Source organism: Heloderma suspectum, chromosome 2 (genome assembly GCF_057233095.1).
Source record: "Heloderma suspectum isolate Gila_16-S chromosome 2, 16-S_ref, whole genome shotgun sequence".
Lineage (NCBI taxonomy): Eukaryota > Metazoa > Chordata > Lepidosauria > Squamata > Helodermatidae > Heloderma > Heloderma suspectum.
In genome coordinates, this window is record NC_139459.1 from 213,423,000 (window position 1) to 213,448,886 (window position 25,887).

Here is a 25,887-nt window from a genome sequence, read left to right on the forward strand (position 1 = left end):
CATCTGCCATCATTATTTCGCATTTATGCCATCACCCCACTCTGACACAAAGTCTTAGGATGGCTACTAGGTTCAGATAGCTCTGCATCAAGTTCACACTCCCATTGGCCACAATGTGTGCTGGACCTTGGAAATCGTAGCCTTTATTTTCAGGAAATATTACCTATAACCATTAACCATGCACTCAATGCTGCTCCAATTAAGAGGCTGGAAAATATATCATACATGTCATCTAGCATGCAACATACTTGGCTGAGGCAACAAGCTGGGCACTGAGAGTTCCATTTTCAAATTCTGCCTGAATAATCAGGATTTTAGTTCCAGGTGTAGCATCAAGAAACGTCCTGGGAGAAAACACCAACAGATGGCACAGAAATGGTTAGATGTGTTTTTACTTTTCTGGCAGGGAGAGTCGAGCACTACACACACACACACCCCTACGTATCTGCATAAAACAGCACAATACCACCTCCCATAAAGGCTAGCAGGCTGAAATGACAACAGAATCTTAAATATTACCACAATTCCATTCTTACTCTCTACTCCTTTACTCCATTCTAAAATTACATCACCATATGCAATTTCATTGTTCGGTCGGCAATGTAGTGCCCATGGCCACTACCCTCCTTGCCCATGGGCACCACATTGTCCCCAGACAGCTCCCTTGATGCCCACCAAGGTCCCCTGTCCCTCCCCATTTAATTTTTATAAAACGTTACAAGAATTTCTGATTTTAAAAAAATACCTTGGGCAACTGAAAAGTAGCAGAACTCTGGGTTTCAATGCCCCCTTTCACTTGCCAAGAATGCCTCTGGGTTCCACATGGGCCCAGAACACTCTTCAGAGAAAAGAGAGAGGTACAGCCTCTGTTTCCTTCCAGCCAGCCAGCTAAAACTGAAAACAAAGGATGGGGGGACCTGCTGTTGGGTAAGCTTCGGGTACTCATGAGGGCAGCAGGGGGGCCAACCTTGGAGGGCGTTTGGGGGAGTGAGGGATGTATGTCTGGTTTGTGTCTGTTTTGCGGGGGAATGACCTGGAGGCTGGAGCTGATCTTCCTATTTGGGGAAATTAATTTGGGGAAATGTATTTTAGAAGAATTTATTTAGAAGTAATTTGGGGAAACTGGCTTCCCTTTCTGTGAAATGGGTGTTTTATTGGAAAGAATATGTGGATTCAAAAGTGTGTTGGTCTTTTAGCCTCATCAGTTTGCCTTTCAGTGAAATTACTGTTTTGTTGCAGTAATAAATTTTCGTGACTGACCACACCCTATTGTGTAATGGTGCCCACAACAGTTTCATAAGCATCTAAATGTGCCCACAGACCCAAAAACTTTGGAACCCCCCGATTCATTCTATAAGCCTTCTAAAGAAAGCAGCTCACCGAATTTCTTTCAAAAATGAATGTTCCATGTCAAATTGGTGCAAGAACAGAATTTGGAGGCTGTCGATATTACACTGTACGTCTGCCTCCAAAGTCTCTCTGTCTGCTGCTGTCAGGAGCCTGGAGAAAGTTGTAATCTAAAATGGTAAAGAAAATGGTGAAGGCCACATACAGGCCAGATATGGCCACCCCAAGGGCTTTAGTGTGGCCCCCCACAACCTGCCTTGCAGCTGCTGCTAAATTTACTTCCAATTTTGCCACTATTATGCAGTTTGATTTCTCCTGAGCAGCTGCTTCTCAATAAAGTCACCACAATAATTTCAGCCCCACAGTTTGCCCCCACCATCCCCCACTGCCAACTGCAAACGATGCAGGAAGTCACTGCTTCCACTTCTGGCAGGACACTCTGAGAGCTGGTCTCAGAAGACCTGCCCTCTGCTGGAGGCTAGAGTGTCCTATAGAACATGTTCTGTCAGCTGCTGTCAGAGGGCTCTGTGACCTTCTGTATACTGCTGTGAGTGTCAGAAATGAAATAGTTGGGAGTTGGGACAGGCTTTCCACCTCTCCCAACCCCCAGGCGTCGCCACAGAGAAAACCAGCAGTCTTTCTTGGAAGTGGGATCGCTGGGCACTACAACAGGGGTGCATGTTTCTCTGCCTCTGCGCATCTGCATCTACATGTATAGGTGCATGTTCTTGTGCTTCTTGCATGCACATGTGCATCCACAGCCCTCAACTGACAATGAATGTGCCCCTTGAAACGGTTGTGCAGCCTGGTCCTAAGTGTTCAAAATCTTTATGTATATAAAAGAACAAAAAAGTATTTTAGAACAACTCACCTCAGTAAAGACTGTGCGACCCCTGGACTCTATGCCAAGGCAAGCATGGAGGAAATCTGCAAGACAAGTGTGGTGCTGTTGCTGAAAGTATACCGTAGCCAATTCGTCTGCCAGAAAGGTACCCAGGCAAGAATCACTAACACGGACAACAGAATCTGGTGTTGCACAGTTCAGCAGTACCAGCCTGGCCTGTTCCTCTACTTTTTGCATTAGTTCCTGGGGAGCAACATCCGTTTTCAGCTCTTCTGTCACCTGCAGGACAACTGAGGCACACGTGTCAGAATGGTAGCCAACAAAGACGTCGGAAGGGGTATACTTCTGCTGGCCCATCAAATGTTTTTGTGCCTCAACTGCTGTGAAGTTGTTCACCCATTTTTTCAGTTCTTCCACAATGTCCCTCTGCCACTTGTCCAACACTGTATTGATATCCAGGTAGTGTTTTTCAAGCCTGTTGATCAATGGAATGGGGAAGTGTTTGTACACCACCTCTTTCTCCTCAACGACGATCAAACGGAACTGAGGATGCACCCTGCATTTCACCCGATGGGTCCCCAAACCCAAGTCAACATACTTTTGACCAGCAAGCTGAACGTAATACTGGTTGAGGGCATCATAGAGGCTTTCATAGAGGTTTTGCAGGTTGAGAAGGACAACCATCTGCCCAGTCTCCATACAGATCTTCACTCGGTTGATGTTTCTGCAGATCTGGGTATATTCCTGGTCTTTGGGAAAGCTGGAACCAAAAATAATTTCTGGCTGCTGTGCACCTTTGAAAAAAGCCTGCTGAAGGATCTGAAGCGCTGCATAATTTTCTGTTAACACTAGCAGATACCGGCATTCTCCATCCTGATAGTCACTGTAAATGTTCTGTTTGACTAGGTCAATTGTACTGATGTCCTTACAGGTAACATCTCCTTTCTCTGGGAGCTTAGACATAAAAATGTCCAAGGTCTCGATGCCTTCCTTGCCACTGAAATTACGAAGAACCACCTCTGCTATGTCACGGGGAGCAGGTGTCCTCTTAGATTTTTTGGTCAAAGCAAATGCCATTTTTATGAGGCTGTAGTAGTCACGCAATCCAAAGAACTCCTTATTTTGGGTCTTGCAAATCTCTTCATATGCTTCTGCAAAGACAGGAAAGAAATGCTCAACTTTCTGCAGGATGACACGCTCTGAAGCACAAATACCCTTTGCGCTTTCTATGAGTTCCTTCATGCTTGGGTCTCCACGGGATACAAAGATACCCCGATTCATCTTGGCTGGATCCAGAGCCCAGTTAGATATCCCAATGAAGCCAACTTTTTTGTGAGGGAGTGGATCATCATCAACGCATCCATCTTCCAGGAGTGGGTGAAGGGTCTTCAGAGGCATTTTGGGGGAGTCTTCAGCCAAGCCAATTTCATCTAACACGACCACAGAGACATACTCCTTCAGGTTCTTTCCTTCTTGGAAGCGAGAACAATGCTTGAAAGTATTTATGATGCCCTCAGGGGTAGAATGTGGGCTGCACTGAAAGGACACCAAATGGATTTGCTTCAGTTCCTTATAAAGCTCAGAATATGCCGCTTGGCCTTGCATGGCATCAGCAACAATGGTCTTGGCAAGCGATTTGGAGCTGCCAGGTTTTCCAATAAGGAACAATGGGATTTTAAGTTCAATGCAGATAACCATCATAAAGACATTTTCCTTCAATGCCAAGTTCCTTGCTATTGTTTCCCTCAGAGGTGCACCACTCAAGAAGAGATCCTGAACTAAGCCAATTTCTTCAAGAATTTCCTTCTCGTTATCATATGGGGATGGAAGTATTTTGCTGATGACTCTTCGGTATGCCTCTTTCCTTTCCAGGGAGGCATGGTAGCAAACGCCGACTGCAATAACCAAGGACCAAATGAATTTGTCTCTCTGGATGAAACCTTCAGCAGTCTCCTTCGCTGCAAGATACTTCTCCAGGTGTTTCATTAGTAGGTCACTGTGGCTGTGGAACCACTTGAAGACTTCCACACAGCGTTCTACGTCTCTGAGGCTGATAAAGCTGCATTCGTCGTTCCTTTTCCTCATATAAGTCTGAGACTCAAAAAGCACATCTGTTATTATCTTACTCTCAACACCAGACATTTGTATTGACCTCGTAAGTCTTTGGACAATCTGCTGTATGTAGAGTTTTTCAGTAAAACTGTTCAATTGCCCAAAATCCCACACTAGAGGTATCATGCTAGGTGGGAGTGCATGGACACGGTATACAAGCTGCCTAAGAGGAATGGAGCCAAGCCTTTCTTTAGTTTCCTCTGCTTTGACACAATAGCCTAAGCCAGCCGACTCCAAGCGCTGAATCATTTTTCCTGTGTGTTTTCGATAAGGATTGCAGGCAGCTATGATCTGCAAGCCTGAGTTGTGAACCAAAGGCTCTCCTTCTACAGTGCGATCACACAGGACTTCCTTGATACTGCTGACAGCTTCAGTAGCATTGGCTTCATCAAAAAATAAGATTGTGTCAAACTGGTATCGCCGCTTATTGTCAATAGCAATGACTTCTGCTTCCTTGACTTTGGCATAGATTGCATCTGCTGTGGTGCCTCCATGGACTTTGACAAGCTTCATGTTATCAGCAGGGGCACTGCTCCTACGCAGTTCACACAGGAATTTTATAAGCCTGGTTTTTCCACAACCAGTTTCTCCCATGAGGACGACAGGGATCCCACACCTGAACCGCATTTCAATAGCGAGGATCTTCAGTATATTGTCTGTGGTGAGCTCATATGTTTCATCGAGTTTGTATGTTTCATCCAGATCAATCCATCTTTGGAGTCCTAAAACCATGCAAAGTGTCTCAATTTTGTCATGTCTGGGCAGTGCATCAAAATTAACATTGAATGGAACTCCTTGATGGGCCAGTCCCTGATGCAGCTGAGCAGTCATCACATTTTCTTTGATGACACTCCCATTCAAAGGATTGATGGCATCAATGCCACCATTAGCATTAGGCTGGAGATGAAAGCCAATGAATGTCATGGATACAGAGTCCTCATTGAAGAATATATATGGGTGGGGTTCAGACTCCCATTTTCTCCGAATACGGAATGGAGCAAGATCTTCTTCAGTGACTCCTTCCATGTCAAAAAACTGCCTCTCAGAGCTCTCATCCGAAATGTTAAGTGAAGGTGTTGCAAAATCCTTTGCCATTAAAATCATAAAGGTGACCACAAAATTTTTGAAGCCCTGCAAAGTATCCTGGACAAAAGCAGCATTACAGAACACTGATGTCTCACAATTTCTCAGCTGAAGGTTCAGAAACCAAGCAAAGTTCCTCAGTTCTGACCAAGAAGGGTCTATCACTCCGCAGTGTATGAGGAGCAGCTGTAGGCATTCTGCCGGAGTCCCTTCAACTGAGCCTTGTTGATACTGGAACATGTCAAGATTATCACCTCTGTTAGATCTTCTTAAGTACTGGAATGGTCTCTGAAAAGCTTCACTACAGAACACTTCCTGATCCATTCCTGGGTCTGAGCATCCACGGGATAGGTCTGTCTGGGTGTCCATTTTCAGTACTTCCTTGGGAGATCTGCAGGTTACTTTGGGGAAGACTTCAAGAAAACTGTACTTCAATCCTGGAAAAACCTAAAAAATAAAAGGGGGAGAAGGGAGGAAATGATCATAGAGTCACATTGCATGTGGTGAGTAAACATTCATTTCTCCCTTACAAACGGTATCATTTTTCTACAGTGTTTCAATTTTGAATCGTTAGCTAGACTGACAATTCAACACTGAAGAGCCGTAAGTAACTAGCATATAAGCAGAATTAGCTCTTTGCAGCTCACCCTTTCCATTCCACCCAATTATGTGACATATTTCAAATCCAAGTCCTATAAAATGCTCCTTTCAATTCCTCTGCCGCCAACATCCAATTCGTATGCTTATATATCTGCCAGAACACAGTTATTTTCATGATTTTAAAACTCTTCTTTACTATCTGCTATGAATGTTCTGTAACGTCTTTATGGAAAAGACCAAATAAAGTATCATTTATAGTGACTTTATAAAGTTAATCAATGGTGCTTCCAGACAAAGGACTTCTATCGCTACCACTCAGAAGGCATTGTGCAGCCATTCTGTTTTCTCCTTAACTGATTTTTTATGGAAAGAAAAATAACTAAAGAAGCAGTGGGAAAACACGGGAGGGTTACACATGGAAAACAACATCATCTGGACCCCCTGTAAAATTCCATGAATGAGGCAAGGCAGTAGCACAGTAAGAGCCTTGTGGAAGTCTGACACACAGGAAAGAATATAGCTATGATATATCCATAAGTACTTACAGATCTTGTTTGTTTTTTTAATGTTAGAGATGCTTCAAGAATTTCTATGACATACAAGTGACACTGTTTCCGCAGCCAGAGTTTCCCATCTGTATCTGCCAGGTACTGTAAAACCAATAGCTTGAACAGAAATTCTGGAATTCCAGTCTGGACCTAGGGAAATACAGAAACTTAATGGATAAATTGGCAAGGAGATATATGACTCTTTCCTAGAGTCATAAAGGAACTGGCAGAAGAACTCTCAGAACCGCTGTCTATTCTCTTTGAGAAATCATGGAGGACCGGGGAAGTGCCAGATGACTGGAGGAGGGCTAACGTTGTCCCTATCTTCAAAAAGGGTAAAAAGGAGGAACCTGGGAACTACAGACCAGTCAGTCTGACATCAATCCCTGGGAAAATTCTGGAGCAGATCTTAAAGCAATCCATCTGGAAGCACCTTGACAACAATGCCGTGATTACTCGAAGCCAACATGGATTTGTCAAAAACAAGTCCTGCCAGACAAATCTGATCTCATTTTTTGATCAAGTCACCTCCCTTGTAGACTGTGGGAATGCTGTAGACATCATATACCTCGACTTCAGCAAAGCTTTCGACAAAGTGCCCCATGATATCCTGATCAGCAAACTAGCTCGAAGTGGGCTAGATGAAACAACGATCCGGTGGATCCACAGTTGGCTACAGAATCGGACTCAAAGAGTGCTTATCAATGGGACCTTCTCAAGCTGGGGAGAGGTAACGAGTGGGGTACCGCAGGGCTCAGTCCTGTGCCCAGTGCTCTTCAATATTTTTATTAATGACTTGGAGGAGGAGGTGCAGGGAATGCTGATCACATTTGCAGATGACACAAAATTGGGAGGGATAGCTAATACTTTGGAAGACAGAAACAAAATTCAAAGTGATCTGGATAGACTGGAGTGCTGGGCAGAAAACAACAGAATGGCATTTAATAGGGACAAATGCCAAGTTCTGCACCTAGGAAAAAGAAACCAAATGCACAGTTACAAGATGGGGGATACGTGGCTCAACCACACTACGAGCGAGAAGGATCTTGGAATTGTCGTCGATCACAAGCTGAATATGAGCCAACAATGTGATGTGGCTGCAAAAAAGGCAAATGCTATTTTGGGCTGCATTCATAGAAGCATCGCTTCCAAATCCCGGGAAGTACTAGTTCCCCTCTACTCAGCACTGGTTAGGCCTCATCTGGAGTACTGTGTCCAGTTCTGGGCACCACACTTTAAGAAGGATGCAGACAAGCTGGAGAGGGTTCAAAGGAGGGCAACAAAGATGATCAGGGGACTGGAAACAAAGCCCTATGAAGAGAGACTGAAAGAACTGGGCATGTTTAGCCTTGAGAAGAGAAGACTGAGGGGAGATATGATAGCGCTCTTCAAGTACTTGAAAGGTTGTCACAGAGAAGAAGGCCAGGATCTCTTCTCCATCATCCCAGAGTGCAGGACACGGAATAATGGGCTCAAGTTACAGGAAGCCAGATTCCGACTGAACATCAGGAAAAACTTCCTGAGTGTCAGAGCAATACGGCAATGGAACCAATTACCTGGGGAGGTGGTGGGCTCTCCCACACTGGAGGCCTTCAAGACGAGGCTGGACAGCCATTTGTCAGGGATGCTCTGACTTGGATTCCTGCATTGAGCAGGGGGTTGGACTCGATGGCCTTGTAGGCCCCTTCCAACCCTACTATTCTATGATTCTATGATTCTATGATTCTAATCAGGATTACTTCATCTTGATTGGTCTACTGGAGCAGTGCCCAAGACATTCGTTCTATTTTATCGCATGCTGCCATGTCTCGAGGCACTGTAATCTGTTACCCACAGTACCTTCGAACATACAGTATGTGAGTAAATTATGGGCAGAGCCATCCTAAGTACCTAGAAGGAGTGGGGAGATTTGCGGGAGAGCCATCTATATCCAGAGCCCTGCCAGCTCACTAGGATGGGAAGTGGAGGGATCCTTTTTCACTGGTTTCTTCGCTGGTGGTTTCTTTGTTGATTTTCCCCTCCAGGGCAGTTCCAGGGCTGGTGTATGTGTTTTGAGAGCAGTGGTGGCAAGCAAATGAGGGGTCTTAGGATTCTGCAGATTCATGGCCTGTCCCGACTCAGCCCTGAAATATCCCATTCTGGCCCCTACTACCCACAGAACCCTATGGATGGATCAGCAATAGCAGTGGAAAGCTCCACTGCTGCACTGGGGAAGCCTCCACCCATGGACGCCCCCCCCCCGCCCTTGGAGAGAGAGGTCCAAAGTCTCCTGTGCCCCCTCAACCACCCTCCCAGAGAGCATAGAATAGCTCCCAAGTCTAATACGTATGCATTTATGTATAAGATCTTTCACCGTACCTTTTCTCAGATCTTCAAGGTGGCTAATGAATTCAAATTCAATAAAAACAATCACAGATAGAAATTACCAAAGCTAAGAACAGAAGCTGCAAAATAATATATCATTTACAATAGCAAGGCAGCCACAAAAACAAAAGCCATGCAAGACAAGAGCATTAAAATCTCTGTCATCAATATCTGTAATAACAGCAGCAGGAAGAATTTGGCCATGTTTGCATGTAATGCTAAAACATGATTGAGCCAGGGATGGGGAATGTGTGGCCCATCAGATGCTGTTGGACTGCAATTCCCATTAGCCTGATCCAGCATAGCCTATGATATGATAAGAGTGCTTTGAAAGTGTGGATCCCACTAGATTTCAAAGCATGGACAGAAGAATACTTTGAAAGGATGGATTTGTTTTCAAAAGACACTTATCTCCCTGAAGATGTTCTTATCACCTTTGAAAGCTCTCTCCCTGTCGCTGGACACCTTGGCACCAACAGCACCTCTTTCAAAAAGGAGGAGAAGGAGGAGGGGGAAACAAAAACAGCTTTGTTTGGGGTCTTAGGCAAGTAGTTTGGGTTCTTCTCACTGTGGGCAGGCTGGCTGGGGGAAGCGGAGGCTGGGAGGGAGACAGGCTGGCTGGCAGGGTTGCAGGGTGGGGGGAACCACAGTGTGTGTGGGGCTGTGCGAGTGTGTGTGTATGTGTATGTGACTGAAAGTGTGTGAAGAATGGAAAGAGAGAGAGAGAGAGAGAAGGTATGAATGGATGATGGAATAATGAAGCGGGGGGGGGGGAGAGAGAGCAGGGAACAGAGAGAGGAAAGAGGTGCTTCTTTTGGTGTTGGTCCTGCCCACCATTTGTATGTAGGTATATAGTCCCCAATCGTATCTTGTCAAGGGAGTATGATCTTCAACCCCAAAAAGGTTGCCCACCCCTGCCCTATTGCAACTAAACCAAAGTATGTGTTACTAAAGTAATCACATATTCTTCCTCTGTTTACTCCACCTCCATTTCCCACACTACTTCTGTTGTTCCACTGTATCTATTTTTGGCTTATAAGACACTCGAGGTAGGGACCTGCCAAACCTGTTATTACAAAGTGCCATGTACACAGATGAGATATCTGTAAAAAAAAGATTCACCTTGGAACCTGTCTTGACTCTATAGGGGGCAGCCTCACAGATTTACATAGCCATTTGCCTCTGATCCAAAACAGAGAGCCCCTTTGCCTTGTTTTTTTGAAGACTTTGATGGCTTCCTCATTGACTATAATGGGAAAATCAACCAACACCTATAACTTCTTCATTTATTTGGCAGAATTGGATGCCATATGCAGGCACAGTAGCCCCTTCTGAGGGGATAAGCTTGCTATATTACAGACAAAAAGGTTCAAGGATTTTTGTGTTAGGCACATTTAAAGTTTGAGGGGGGCGTTCAAAAAGGTTTGATGCCACCTCCCTGTGGTTTTGTGGGCAACTTGCATGAACATCACAAATGCAGAGGTGCCCCAAGGAAGGTAATCTCCCTGCAAAATTTTAGAACAATAGCTGCAGGGGTTAGGAAGTTATGAATTTTGAAAAAGGTGAGGCTTTTTTTAAAAAAGTGTTTCCTGCTCAATTTGCACCAGAGTCACAGAAAATGCAAAGCTGATTAGGACAGAAGTGGATGTGGGAAAAGACACATGCAGGACTTGCATGTCCAGCATTCCAACCCAGCATCAAGAACCAGTGCACTCCCCAGTCCTGGCATAAGTCAGAGGGAGGGCAGAGAAAGGGCAATGCTAGTACCTTTACTAGCAGACACTGTTGCCTGATCGGAGAGACTAGTGGGCATTTATGGAGGCAGCAAGAGAGGAAGAGGCAGGAGCAAGGCATACACCTTTACCAGGCAGAGTCACCAGATCAGTGTGGCGGCACCGTGCCGGAGCAAAGCACTCACTCCAGCTTCAGGGTTGAGAGTTGAGACACTGCACTGAAAGACAGATAGGCAGGCAGGCAGGCAGAGACAGGGGCAGGAAGAGGCAGCAGTGCACGTCCAGTGCCAGATGTGGTGGGATGTTATGTTGTCCAACACTGAAAACACCACTGGTTGGCAGGCAAGACTCTGTGTCTCTGTGTGTTCTCTGTTGTGTGGCCATGTTACACACACACAAACACAGAGTGTTATAGAATGCAACAAGCACTACTGTAAACCTTCCCTGCTTGTAAGCTATTCTTTCAAGTAGAGAGGGAGTTTGGATCCTTCTCTCTTTCCATTTCAGAGCTGAGAAGCCCAGCTCATCACTGTGGCCTTACTTTAAGAGCAGCTGAAGAGGAGGGAGAAGGCATGTTTGTTGCTGGAGAACTTGAGAGATGGCATAGGAGATCTTGGATGTGGTGAAGAGTCTCCTTGGACTGGAAGGGGAGACCTTCAGTAGCCCTCACAGCTCCCACATCAAGAGAGACTGATGGGGAGGAGCAGATGCCTCTCTGCTCCTGTGGTGGCTTATTGCAGATGGATACTGCAGCAAGAGAATCTGGGTTGCCACAGAAGTGGGGAGATATAGCCTGAATTATTTTGAGTTGGGATCGGATCTTGATTCATTCAATTCTATTACTATGTTCTTAAGACCAGTTCTTTCCTCTAAGGTTCCCCAAGTAACTCCCTCCTAACTCCTTTATCCCAAGTGATATTACCTGCCCCCCAACATAGAACCTAACCTTCCAATCAGGCTTTGAGTATACAAGATGAACCAATCCCCAGAAAACTCAAGGAACCACCAATCACAGCAAACCTCTTTGTTTCTCCAGTCAACTGAATTGCATGTATGGAACCCCTTACTTTCTCCTCAAGCTCATCTTTTCCAAATTGCAGTGTTTTTCCTATTTCTACTTCTCTGCATTTTGCATTTCCCTAAACATAGCCCATCCTCATTATCTATTAAGCTGTACTATCTACCAAAAAAACCTTTTTACCGCACCTGGTTATAAAAATGTTCCCTAACCAACTGGTTTATTGGATGTATGGAGGTAGAAAGCATCTGTGAACAATTTCTGTCAAAACTGCAGTATACTCACTGAAGAAGTGATATCAAAATGAAATATCATGGGTTGATTCTGATACTGGTTTTCCAGGAATGGGAGGAGAGATTTTAGCACTTTGCCTTCATCCACATGAGGATCTGTCAGTCGAATAGTTTTTAAGGGCACTGCATCATTCTGCAGTTTTGCTTTCATTTTCTCATGCAGCCTCTTCACATAGAGAGATTTTCCTGTTATTAGTTACAAAAGCACAGTGTAGCTATTAATAGCACAGAACAGAAATAAAAACACAGTGAGTTTGCTGGAAACTGAGTTTGGACTTTTGCTCTACAACAACAACAACAACAGGAATATGACAACAAATCTGATCTAATTTAAATAGATAGGGACCCAAAGACAAGTTAATGGCTTTATGGGGATTTGCTTTTTTACACTTCTCAAAGCCTAGAAAAAAAACCCTCTCCTTGTTTTCCTTAAAACAATATGCAAGTTTCCTAAGGATGTACAAGAAATGGATGTACTGTATGCTCGTCTCATTACTACACAGAGCCAGTAAACAAACAGGAAGCTGTTCTGCAGCAAGCATTCCAGGAACCATTCTGATATTCAATAAATTTAACCAAGGAAATATAAAGAGAGAATTGAACTGCTCCAGATGTGAGACCAATAAAGAAAAACAGCAGTATGACCCATATCCTCCCAAACTCTGTCCTGATCTAATACATTACAGTTGGCATGTATTCTGGAACAAATATTATAGTACCATTAACTCATCACACAATTCCTAGTCTCATGCAGCACTGTACCAATATAATTACTATACATTATACTGAATTATCTTTATATGATATGGGATAAAGGTAAGATCCTGAAATGAAAGATCACAAACTTGGTGTTATATAAATAGCTCGACATTAGAGACGTATAGATCAGACATGTTTTATATTAACCTCCCAATAAGCAATTTCTGGTCTAGGATGAAAGACCCTTTGAATTTAGTTTTCTTACCCACGCCAGCTCTTTTGGAAGACACAATCGCAACACACATTTGGTCCTTGAAGACAGAGGCCAATGAATTTGCAGGCTGCATGGCTTTGTAATGATCCCCAAGGTAATTCTGAATGTCCTCCAGGGACTCATGAGGGATCGTGGGAACTTTAAACTGACTGAAGACAGAGGGGACATAACAGTGCTCTCTCTCGCAGTTGCAGAGGATCACTAGATGATAGTCGTCCTGATGCTTTAAGTGAAGCCTCTGGAACAATTCCTCAGACCTGTAGCCAACATCATAGCTCAACTCATCTGCAAACAGCAAGGTGTAAATCTTCTTCTCCTTGCAGCCTGAAGTGAGGCACCGCCTTAAAAACAGTTCCACTTGCTCATAGTTGGTTTCTGCTGAACACAGCAGGACCTCATCGTAAGAAGGTAGCATCTCCCCTGGGCTGTTCATGTAGATGGCCAGCGCAGAAACCAAGACTTCAGAGCGAGGGCAAAGAATGAGGTTGGGCCTACCGACATGAAGACCTCGTGGCAATATTCGCATAACACTCCTCTTCTCCATATCTGCTAGTTTATCCAGGAAAATGCCAAGGGTTTCAATGTCCAAGCAGCCTGGAAGGAATGAGCCCATGCGCTCCATGTAGGACTCCCAGATGTGCTCCAGCTCTACAGTCAATTCTCTCCCCCTTTCCATCAGTTCAAAGAGATCAGCAAAATTCTTCTTTGGCTTTTTAGATTCCACTTGTTTGGAGACCTTCTGTACATCTTGTTGATTGCAGCTGTGCTTTATGAATGATAGCATAATTAAGGCAGCCTCACTGGGGCACTTTGAGCCAAGCTCCTTGCACAAGTACACAAGCTGCTCAGCCATGTAGTAATTCAGATAAAAGTACCGGGATCGCTTCTCTGACATGAAGTGGTTCCACCTCTGCAGGAAACTCTCCATCTTTCGGCATATAGCTGGCAGAACTTCTGTCACATCTCCATTTCCAAAAAGTTCCCGGATAGGATCCACACCATAGTCCATGCTAATACTAAACTCATTCTCAGGTGAGCAATATATGTCAGTGATCCAAGATCGGAAGAGCATGTTTCCAGCAGAATAAATGTCTATGAAGGACAGCGCAAGTCTCTGTACACTAGAAAATACCTGTGTGCCAAATACAAAATACAATTGGAGATATGATGCAAGTGATTTTAGTAAGATGCTGCTGCCAAGACTGCCAGTTAAAGGAGTATATTATGATATTTTATGATTTATTATATGAGGAAATCACCATATGACACAATAATATATCCACCATATAGCCATTTTGCAGAGAAAGCCAATACAAAGATGAGGGCTAATGACCAATGTCTTCATGTTATTTATTCCTCCTGATCTTCATCAACATTCATGCAGGGAAGTCAACAACAAGGCCTGGTTCAAGAACATTAGTGAGATATTAGCATTTTAATTATTCTAGTTTTGTTCCCTCTGGATCAAATTTCTTGGAACTCAGAAGGACTGGGTGGGCTTTTACAAGTCCCAACCTGATTTCAGGCTCAGACCTGCTTGTGTGTAACCAGAGAACGGAGCCATCCACCAAGGAAACAAACATCCTAATCTGCACCTACTTATCACAATTCATTAATAAGAAAAACATCTCTGAACAGCATCAAATTATATTTTAGCTCTCTGAAACCACAATTTTGCCTCAGTCTCTATCATCTCTCAATATAGTCTAAAAATATTAAATGGCTGGAATCAGGACTTTATCACTTTTCCCTCCCCAACACACAGAATTAAAAACACACCCACAAAGGCATGATTGAAAACCGACCTCAGAAAACTTATCCACTTCTGCACTTTGTTCTACCTTTCCTGACATCAACATCAGCTTGTTCATCAATTCTCGGAGCTCTTCCAAAGAGTACTGCCGTATTTCTTCTTGGTCACCATGGCTTTCTGGAATGGTCAGAGACAGGACAGTGTCCAGAGAAACCTTTAAACAAATAATGTTGAGCACAAATGAATTTGATTCTTCTCTTACTTATGCAATTAGAGCCCCACTGGCTACACATAACTAGTTACACCAAATGGCAGCAGTAATCAGAGGTCTGTGCAACACGGTGAAGTAACCTGCCAAATGATGGGGAAGTTTCCAACTTCCTTGGAAATATGGTGCCAGCATATAGAGATCGCATATGCTAGCAACAGAAAGCAGGTTTGATGGGAGAGTGAATTCTTAAATTTACTGTCACATAAAAATTCTAGAAAGAATTAGGGCAGCAATGCTTAGTTGATTAATGTGTGAAAAACCCTTTAATGTATTAAAAAGGTGCCACTGATTATTTGGAAGCAGATTTTTTTTAAGTATATATAAAACTTGCAGATATTGTCTTAGAAAGTTTATTCCCCCTTTTATCTCACAGAGGAGGAAATGCCTCTTCTAAAATGGTGCCTGATGTGATATCTGTAGACATCATCTAAAAAACAAAGAGTGTTTTCTTTACGTTTATTATTTTTATTCATGTACAAATGCATGTTGTAATCATTAATTAAATCAGCAAATACTCAACTATATTCCATGTAATCAATCAAGTAAGATTTATCAGCAGTCAGCTCAGGAAAAGAATCCCAGTCAGTATTGTGTGTCAGGATTCCTTTTGCCCCCCTTAACTTCAAACGCCAAAACATACACAGACAAGAGGCTTCAGTCTACAGCTTTTAATCCATTACTTCACAGGATCATACAGAGGCAAATTCTCAGTGACTCTCAGTCTATAAGGAAATGCCTTCAGGGGGTTCAAAAGGTAGTTATGAAAGTTGCCCGCCGTTTGAAGATGAAGGTGGTCTCACTAGCCTAACTTAAGTGGGGGGAGGTTTCTCTCTCTCTCGTGAGGCTTCTAAGCGCAGCTTTTCACGCATGGCTAGGGATGTACGAAAGTTCCGCCACGGATCTCGGGGAGACCGAATGCCAGCGCATTCGGCCCCCCGAAATCGGTGGCAGAACGGCCCGCCCCCCCCCCGGGACGGGACTTACCTTGGGCGGATCTTCCTGGTGGCGGTGGCTCCAACAGTGGCTCCGGCGGCAGTTCGGCGGCAGTGGCCGCCGGTCTTCTGACTGGCTGCCGCCACCGCCATTTCCAGGTTAAAAAACAAAACAAAACAAAAAAATGTGATAGGCTACGTAAAGATTTACGTAGCCTATCACGGCTAGATTTTAAAAAAAACCCGTGACAGGCTACGTAAATGTTTACGTAGCCTATCACGGCTGACTGCAGGGACACAAATGGCAGCGGCTATGGCCGCTGCCATTTGTGTCCCTGCTAGCCAGCGGCCGGATGTCCGGCTGCTGGCGGAGCCGGCCGGCGGCTCCGCAGAATCGCTGCAGAGCACAGCCGGCTAGCCAGGATTCCGGGGGGGGTGGGAGGCACGGAGTGCCTCCCCCCCAACCAGGATTCTGGGGGGAGGGACAGAGCGCCTCCCCCCCCCACCATCAGCATAATCCCCGAAAGGTAAGTGATTTTCGTACATCCCTACGCACGGCCAATCAGGTAGACCGTCTAAGTTCCACCCCTGCTTTCCCTCTCATTGCTCTGCGCCTGCGCCTGGCATCTATTAAATCAGACTCCCCAAACCCCGCCTCCCCCTGTTCGCTGTCTCTCATGGGGGGGGGTGAAGAGGGACCCTCATCCTCCACCAGCTGGACCTTTGAAACCTGAGGAGCCTGCCTAGTCATGTCTGGACTAGCCTGGGAAAATATCTCCCCCATGTCTGGCAGTTCTCCTTCAGAATCTGAACTACTATCCCACTCCCTGTGCTCAGAAACACCCCTGACATTGTGATGCTGAGCTGCCCTTCAGTGATCTGGTTTGCTCAGTCACTGAGGGTTAAATAAGGCACCATGGCTTGTTTAATCCTCAGCGTGTGTCAGCGCATGCAGGGCACTATTTGCCCAATTACCCACCTGGGCGCAGCTTGTCGTATTGTCCAGTCCCAGGCAGCATGGCTTGTTGGAGGGGAAAAGAACCCTCAAAGAACAGGACAAGGGTTATTTGAGGGTTGTTTTCTCCTCAAACAAGCCATGCTTCCCAGGTTTGGATGTCATGACAAGCCACATCCAGGCAGGTAATTAGGCAAATCATACCCCACACATGCCAAGGATTAAACAAGCCACAATGGCTTGTGATAGAGCGAACTGACCAAGTGTCTATTTCTATAAAACTATAAGCATCCTTGACCAGAATATCTGGTATCCATAGCCAACTTGGAATATCACACATCTTTCCCGAGGCTTGCAGTTCCACAGAACAGGAAGGTTTTTGATTTATCGAGTCTGCCAGAGATAGCCAAAGCCATATTTTTAATTAATACTTTTCTAGCTCCATGTGTCAGGATTGATTCTGGGCACAGGGAGATAGTTAGCAGCTCAGATTCAGAAGAGGAGCTGCCAGAACTGGGAGAGGCATTTTCACAAACCATTTCAGATATGGGTAGGCGTGCTTCCCCAGATGGCTGGGCATGAAGCTTCCTCCTCACCCCCCTCTGTGAGAAGCAGCAAGCAGGAGGAGGAGGGGTTTGAGGACTGTGACCTAAGAGACATGAGGCGGCAACTCAGAGCTAAGAGGGAAGCGTCGGGGCGGACCTTAGACGGTCGAACTGGTTAGCAATGTGTGAGAGGCTACGCAGGGAAGCAGCATGCGAGGGGTGGGACTTCCCTCCCTAAGTTAGCCTAGCCAGATAGCCGCCCTTTCAAACTGCAGGCAACTTTCGGTGATCCCATTTGAATCCCCTGGAGGCATTCTTTTGTAGCCAGAGAGTCTTCAAGGATTTGCATCTGTAATGAACCTGTGAATAAGGAAGTAAAGGCAAGAGACTGAAGCCTCTCATTTTGTGTACACGTGCATGCTTAAGGAAAGAGGGGGCCAAAGGAATCATGACACCATGTCCTAGACCAAAAGGTGATAAGAGGGTTTTCTCTAGTCCAGCTTCCAGACCACAAAAGGTCTTCCTGCTTACATGTCACTCCTCTGATTGGTGAAACCTTTTGCAGAGTCAGCCCTGCTCATCCTGGCCAAACATAATAAAATGGAGTACAGTTCTTTATTCTTTTGTCACTCTGGCCACCTTATCACCTCCTCTAACCATCCAAAGATGGTATGCTGAAACTTCCCAGGTGACCCTTGTGTTGTATGTACCTCCAAGTGTTTAGCATAGATTAACAAGCTTTTACTGTTTGGATACTTGAAATAAACCTTCTGCTTTCCATTTTTGTTCCTTATTGTTTTCCTTTAATTATCTTATTTCAATCTGTACCAGAGGTTTGAGCATGACTTTCTGACAACCCCAAGACAGGCTTCTTTCTCACCCACCTAACCACTCAGATTCACCTACCTGTGTCTATATGTTTGTGCCTAAGGGAGATCAGGGGTAGTATCCAACGTTACTCCTATGTAGAGTATACTCACTGAAATGAATGAGATTTAATTTGTCATGACTAACTTCAATCCCATTCATTTCAGTGGGTCTACTCTACATAGGACTAACATTGGATACTCCCCAAGGAAAGCAAGCTGCCTTGCCAGCTGTGACAGTGGATTCTATCTTTTCCAGACAATGAATTATCTTGGCACTTTGGACTTGCCTCCCTGGCCAGAGTTAGAGGGAAAGGGAAGGTGGTGGCAGAAACCTACTGATCAGATGGAAACACAGGTCTGCTTCACATGACAGTTGTGGTGTGGTGATCATTACAAACGTTTACAGATAAGAAACACCTATGTTAGGAAAGCTTTCTTCAAATGATATTGCTACAATGAGGAACCATGAAAATTTGACATAAAACCAGTTTTCAATAGATATGTAAAAGGACTACATCAGAATTAATGTAGTTTGGCGTACTGGTAGCCTTTTCTTTTCTTTTTTTGCATGAATACTATTTTTGGTAGCTCATTCCATTTACAGCAGGTTGCACAGTCTGATATTAAGAATGCGATAGCTAGAGAAGGATGAACAGAAGGACTACAAGAACTGGGACAGCATACCCCGGGCCCTTTGAAGCATGGTCTCACCTTTTGGCTTTCTGCAGGTGCCCTAATTCTGTAGATTCCTTTGCTATTGATTGTAGTTGCCAGTGATATAGACGACAGTTCCACAGAGCCATGGCTCTCTTTTATGGTTTTCAGCCATTCCAAGTGTCTTGCAGAATCACACTGTGGAGTGTAGGGAAAAGATATAATCTGGATTAGTCCCACTAGCCCCATACCCTTATCCCAGTTAAAATCACACAGTGAAACTAGACTGAGCAATTGCAGAGGGTGATGGAATAAAAAAACTATGCTGAAAAAGTGGAATCCACACCCAATCACAAAATAATATATTCAGAAAAAAATCTACCCCACCTTATCTCGATGTTCAAGACCGCACAGAATATTTCATTAAGTGCAACTAACATGCCACTGCTTTCACAAATTGACAATGAGTTGCAGTGCATGTGGTAGAAAACTGCACAGACTGACATGTAGCTGTTAGGTATAAGCAGTTAAAAGGCAGATAGCCCAATGACTTCAACTTCAATATCTGTTAGCTTCAGTCAATAATGTGCAGTATGGTACATCAACAGAAACCTACGTTGATCACAAAGGAAAGTGAATGTCTTTAACAAATACATAGCTGCATAAGAGCAGGTACATGCAGATGAACTAAAGTATTACTGCAAAAATTACCAGTTTTTCTGGGAGGTGGTAGTCACTTCCCAGGGCTTTCCACAGTTTTTCCAGACACACCAGGAACTCCTCAAACCCCGACTCCCGCTTCAACTCATACAGCAGGGAGGAGTAGCCAAGCACAGCGTCATGAAAACAAGCCACACGATCTACATCCATGTCATTCTCTCCCGCAGAGATAGATGCCAGGTCCACAAACACCTTCAGCTCATTTATATCTAAAGGAAATGAAGAAAGCATTCTAAGGATAAAACTAGACAAATTTATCTTTGCATTTAATATGCGGGATTTTTAAAATGCAAAAGGAATCAGCTAGGAGGCTGACAATTATTGGGATTACAGCAAATGTGGAGGGAGAAAGTAGCCCTTTCCTCCCTGCTACATTCCTGAGGAAAATCCCTCTTCTGGAGTTGCTATTTGCTCTGGGGGGGGGGAGCAAATACCACCAAACCCTGCTACATGTTAAATGCAAAGAGGCATTTAATGACACATATAGTCTGGCCCTCAGAAGGATACAGGGAAGTTTAGTGTCTATGAGCTCCTTCCCTGTGAGCACTACATGTCTTTCTGCTGGAGCCTTCTGCTGCTGCCATCTTAGATGGGTGATTAAAAGCTTGCATTGTTTATTTTATTTATTTATTTATTTATTTCTATACCGCCCAATAGCCGAAGCTCTCTTGTTCACCCTTGCATTCTTTACCTACATGCTAAATTGTACAGCTGAGTAACCACAGAGAGGGAAGCAGAGGAAATGGATCTTGAATATTGTCCCTTTTTCTCTTAAAAGTTAGTCTGCACCAACACGTTCAATGAATAAGCATCACAGAACTAGTTTTGTCAATAGCTCTGAAGGTCTTTCTCAGTTGGCTGAAGAATGAAGAGTGGGTGGTTAACATGGGTGGCTGCTCCCTATTTTCATGGAGCACTGCCTAGGGGAGTTGGAGAAATCCATGAATCTGACATGCGGATTCCACAGTGGACCGTCTTTCCCCGTCGGGCGGATTCTGCAGACTTGCAGACCCATTTTCTTCCCGTAGAAAAATATGCACATTTAAAAAAAAAAAATGGCCAAAAATGAACATTTTCCCCATAAGGTAATGTGTGAAAATGTGCATTTTGTGGGAATTTGCACATTCTTGGATACGTGAATTTGCCCAAGTGTGCATTCGTGCAAATTCTGAAACAAAAATGTCTGATTCCGCCAATGGGCAGACAACGGAATGGAAGGTGCCTGACAATCTGCAAAAGACGGAATGGATTTTACACCATCCATACATCCCTAGTATTGCCACATACACACATCTGCCATATTTGTTTAAGTATTAATTTTTACTGTATCCAAAAGAGCCACACAAGATCAGCTTCAAAACAGGCCATTCTAAACAAGTCCTGCAATAGCAGCCATGAGAAAAACATTCAAAATTTATTTCTGCATTCTGTTGGTTTTGGAAAAGATCATTTATTTGCATTCTACTGAGTAATCTAATCGTATTTATTAGCCACCTCAGGCTGTTCCTGACCAAGTGTAAGGTCAGAAAAAGCAGAAGAGGGTCTCTCCCATTGGTGAAAGGTAGCAAGGAGGACACACAGAGTTCACCATCAGGCAGAGCAGCTACCACAGACAGCTGGTTTGGGGTGTCATGACAGGGCAGCAAATTGTTAGTTATCTGTTGTTGTTGTTCTATTTTTGCTGCCAGGGAGGGAGAGAGGTGGGATTTCTCTCTCAGGTGCCAAACTACCTTTCCCAGCCTTGGGTACTATGAACCTTGACTTCCAGGAGCAAACATCATTTCCTGCTCTGCCTCAGGCAGCAGAATGTCTTGGGCCACCTCTGGGCTAATACAGTCCCTATTGTTCTCCACCCCATCCTCCAAATGCTCTTTTCTAGCATGTTCACACTTGATTCTGACTGCCATCCCAGTCCAGTCCTTGAGTGCATGTGTAATGCTCTAACCCTATGAGAATACTGGTCAGGAGCTGCATGTGATAAGTAAGCATTCCAGGGAGGTTAGGAGACCCCAGGGGGGTCCAGATGGAGGACTTCTAGGGCTACTAATCAAACACTGTGTAACTATTCCACTTTTCCCTCCTTAATGTATTTCCTGCAGTAAGAAAAAAGATGAAAGAAGACAAATGGAAGATGACAATGTCTGAGGCCCCTGTAAAATTTCATGAATTAGACAGTAAAAGCCTTGTCTGGAAGCACCCTCAGCTGGGAAATAGGAATTACACCTTCTTCTCATGCTCCAGTCCATGTGTTCTATCAACTTGTAGTGTGGAACAGGATTGTGCTGGCTGGCTACAATCTCCACGCATTGAGCAGAATGTGAGAACCGGTTCTACGCATGTATAGCGCTGTGTGGGTAGTAGGGTAGGTACATACAATCAGGGTTCCCAACTGTGAATAGAGTGGTATGCATGTAGAGCCCATTCTCATGCTCCACCCAATGTGTGCAGGTTGGGAACCAGGGCCCATGAGAAATTTCTCCCCTCCATGCATTGACTGAACATGCATGAGAAGAGGGCTGTCATTAAAGCAGAGCAAGAGAGAGAAGGAGGCTACAGTGACAGAGAAGTTTCAGTTGTTTTTAGTCTCACATTATAAGGTATATTGGTCAATAAAGTAACACTTCTTTGTTTAAATTTTCAATACATATTTTTAAGCTTATTGACAACTACCTTTTCCATGTGTCTGAACTAGATTTATTACCTGAACCCTTTCAAGTCTCGACGCATGTACTACCAGGATCAGATGGTGAAGGGAGAAGGCCAGGTATGTTAGACTGGAAGGAAGGCACTTCCCCCAAACCACATGCTACTAGTGCCTGGCTCCACTGGAAAGGGAGAAAGCAAAAGGAGGACCCATCACAACCACTGCCAAGTTGCTGTGCCCTGGGATTTTCCTGGGGCTGAAATACTCCATGGTGGTGACCTTTGCCCATTGATTCAACAAAGCCAGCAGACAGAAGGACTTGCAGCTACCATAACTCACTGCTTTGCACACAGATAATCCCAGGCTCAATTCCTGGCATCTCTAATGACAGGATCTTGGGCAGCAGAGCTGGAAAAGGCCACTGCCTGAGACCTTGGAGAGCTGCTGCCAGACAGTCATGCCAGATGAACCTGGCTGACTTGGTATAAGACAGATTCATATGTACCTTGGAAGCCCCCAGAACACAGTGGCCTCACAGCTGTAATCAGAGGATCCCTGCCTGTTAGCTTCATAGAGCAAATGGATATTAGGTCCTGCAGCTCTCACTGGGCTCTTGTGTCCTCATGAGATACTGGGAAGGAGTGGCCCAGTGGCAGCCTCATAAGCACCAACTGCTACCACTAATTCCCAGGAGATCCCATGATGGAAAACCTCCATGGTGGCTGCAGTAGCAGCAGCAACAGCAAGTGTGTGTGTGTGTGTGTGTGTGCAAGCAACCAAAAGAACACAAGGAAAGGAGAAAAAATGGAGGAAGTACAAGATGGGGAAATATAAGGGAGAAAGAGTAGGGGAGCAGGAGACAGAGAAGTTGATAAGGGAAAACATACAAATGTGACCTGCTTTATATTGCCCCACTCTCTGCCAAGATTACCAGCAGATTCCAACTTGTATTACTGGGTAAACATGACAGCAACTGAGGACATAATACCTGACAGCTACTCCACATATTAATATATATCACATCTTCCCAAATATAATAGTATCAGTCCTGGTTACTTTTTGCCCAAGGCCAAGAAAAAAACAGCAGATGGGCATCTGTTCTACCTTCCAGAGACTCTTTGACCCAGTTGACGAACTCCCTCCTGAGTGCAAGCTCCTTGAGGCACCTACGACGTGGTCTGGTGATGCCTTGTAGCACTTGCATAGCATGCATCAGTGCAGGACTCATGGAGGAGAGCTTTTTTTCCTGAAAAGACTGGAATTCATCTTTCTGAAAAGCAAATTATATAAATGAATAAATAATTGCACATGTGCAGCTCTGCAATTTTTCACACAGCACAGCCACTGAGGCCACCCCTTGTGGCAGATAATCAGCAAGATGTGCGCGCACAAGGGGCTTCTTACCCTTTCCCTACCATACCATTTTTCTGCTGAAAACTTCCCCCTCGGCTGCTTTTACCCGCAACTGGGGAAAAGCTACAGGTACTTTGGGGGACATGATTTCAGTGGGAAAATGGTGTGAGGAGAAAGAGTTCTAAAGCCCCTCTCCCCCTGCACCTGTCTTCCACTTCGAAGTGCGACCTCCATGGCTGCACTGTGAAAAAGAAAAAAATAGTCTAAAAAAAGCATCCCCGAACTACACATACCACACACATGCTGCACATGCTTTCCCTAAGAAATCCTGCACACGAATATTTATCAATACTTTTTCTACATTGCTGTGAAAACTATTTATAAAGAAAGGAAAATCCCTCAGAACTGAACGTTGGTGCCCAACTGGACATTATGAGGCAAATATGGGAAACACTGTCTATGAGGTCAAGAATAAACACTGAATGCAGGAGACTATTTCATCACATAGTGGCCCCCAATAAACATACTGTAGGGCACATGGAAAGCCTTTGAGGATCTGATTATCCATAGTATCTAGCCACATTGGAAGGGAATGTGACCACACTTCTGACTGTTGTGGGGTCACATTTGCCTCACTTAGGGATGTCGGAGGAATCCGTCTGTGGCAGGTGAAGCTCGCTGAGCTTTAGTCAGTTCAGTCCCCTGGACTTTAACTTGCTTTCATGTGATCTGCATCACATCCTGCCAACTCATGAATTTCCATGTGTGTGTATAAAGCAATTTGTGCAAATTGCAGCCACAAATTATGCAAATTTTGGGCATACTTTGCTCAAATTGTGGCTGTAATTTGCATAATTTGCACAAATTATGGCCGAAGTTTGTGTAATTTGTGCAATTAGGCCTGCAATTTGCACAATTTGCTTTTTAGTCAACCCCCCGCCCCCCCCCCAAAGTTCAAAGATTTTGGGAACGACCCCCGGTTCAGCTCGCAAATGCAAGCAGAGTCAGGAGCACTGCAAGAATCCATTGGGCCTCAAAAGGGCCAGATTTCCCCACAACAGACATCCCTAGCCTCACTATGTGACCAGATGCTACTGGTGGTACAGGGGTAAATTTTGAAGTGCAGGAGATCATCATGCCAGCCCGCATAACCCTTTGCCCAAGCAGAATCCATAATCATGCCCTCCAGGTCAGTATGTGTGTGCACGCGCACCTGTGTATCTGTGTCTGTGTATATATATGTGCACACACGTACACACACACACACAGAGCTTTTCTATTATGTATACTCAAAGGAGCTAACAGTTAAAAACTCCATCAAGAAACACAGACATCTAAAACAAATAAACTCAAAAAACCTAACAATTAAGTTTATGGGACATGACTGCAATCCTATACATATTCACCTGGGTGTAAGCTCCATTGAAGTCAGTGCTACTTACTTCTGATTGCATAGGTCAACTTTTAGCACATTGAGTTTTAACAAAAGAAATGCAAACAATATTTCAAAGAAATGTTACCATTTGGATTGCTAGTGACAATTAGGAACCCCATCAAAGAAAAGAAGTATTCAGCCTCTACGTGACTATTTCTTCCATATTTAACTTCCTCTATGGTGTGCTAATCTATCACAAACAATAGTAAAACTTGAACAGCTTGTTATCACCTTATTCACTTGCCAAAGCAAGGAGAGTCCATCAGTTACCCTGGTGCTCCAGCAGACAATGTTAGTCCTGCTCTGAAAAATGCCCTGGAGCTACACTCCCCTGCATTCCCCCTCAGCTACACACCACTGGATGGTACCACTTTTTGCAAGTGACCATCATATGGTAAACAGTCATCAGTATCTGCCCACTGCATCTGCTTGTACAGGCTACACATCTGACATGCAGCTGAACCACTACTGTGTAATACACAGATAATATCACATGGATCAACAGTATATCAGTGCACATCTGTCATGCAGATTTGAGGGAGTAGGTCTCTCAACAATTATGAGCCATCTTAAAACATACCATGCTGTTTATTCTTATACTTCAGTTATGGCTCAATAAGGCTCCAACTCTAACTATTCGTACTGTCTGCCCTGCCACACACACTTCCTCTGGGACAACAGGAACTGCCACAGTAGGATGTTGCATATTATGGAGGTGAACCAATAAGATTTCCTTTAGGATGAATTGATACATGGGTTTTAATCAAGTTCCAGATATGACAAATTGTGATATTTGAGCATTGGTAATGATTCTTCTCTCTCTCTCTCTCTCTCTCTGTCT

The 25,887-nt window shown here is 44.4% G+C and overlaps 1 protein-coding gene across 7 annotated transcripts in view; it reads right to left on the reverse strand.

The window, feature by feature from the left end:
* LOC146353923 (E3 ubiquitin-protein ligase RNF213-like) overlaps nt 1–25,887 on the reverse strand; it is a 208,397-nt gene that overhangs the window by 98,407 nt on the left and 84,103 nt on the right. For 6 of the 7 annotated variants that reach the window (XM_084837679.1, XM_084837677.1, XM_084837678.1 and 3 more), the window contains 10 exons: nt 23,363–23,528; nt 19,606–19,823; nt 18,952–19,092; nt 14,721–14,882; nt 12,907–14,047; nt 11,935–12,128; nt 6,532–6,684; nt 2,219–5,833; nt 1,381–1,517; nt 249–344 (listed from right to left, as the gene is read on the reverse strand). In XM_084837679.1, the coding sequence (XP_084693805.1) occupies nt 249–344; nt 1,381–1,517; nt 2,219–5,833; nt 6,532–6,684; nt 11,935–12,128; nt 12,907–14,047; nt 14,721–14,882; nt 18,952–19,092; nt 19,606–19,823; nt 23,363–23,528 (6,023 nt within the window). The remainder of the gene's footprint in view (nt 1–248; nt 345–1,380; nt 1,518–2,218; nt 5,834–6,531; nt 6,685–11,934; nt 12,129–12,906; nt 14,048–14,720; nt 14,883–18,951; nt 19,093–19,605; nt 19,824–23,362; nt 23,529–25,887) is intronic. The other variant, XM_084837681.1, reaches the window with a different exon arrangement.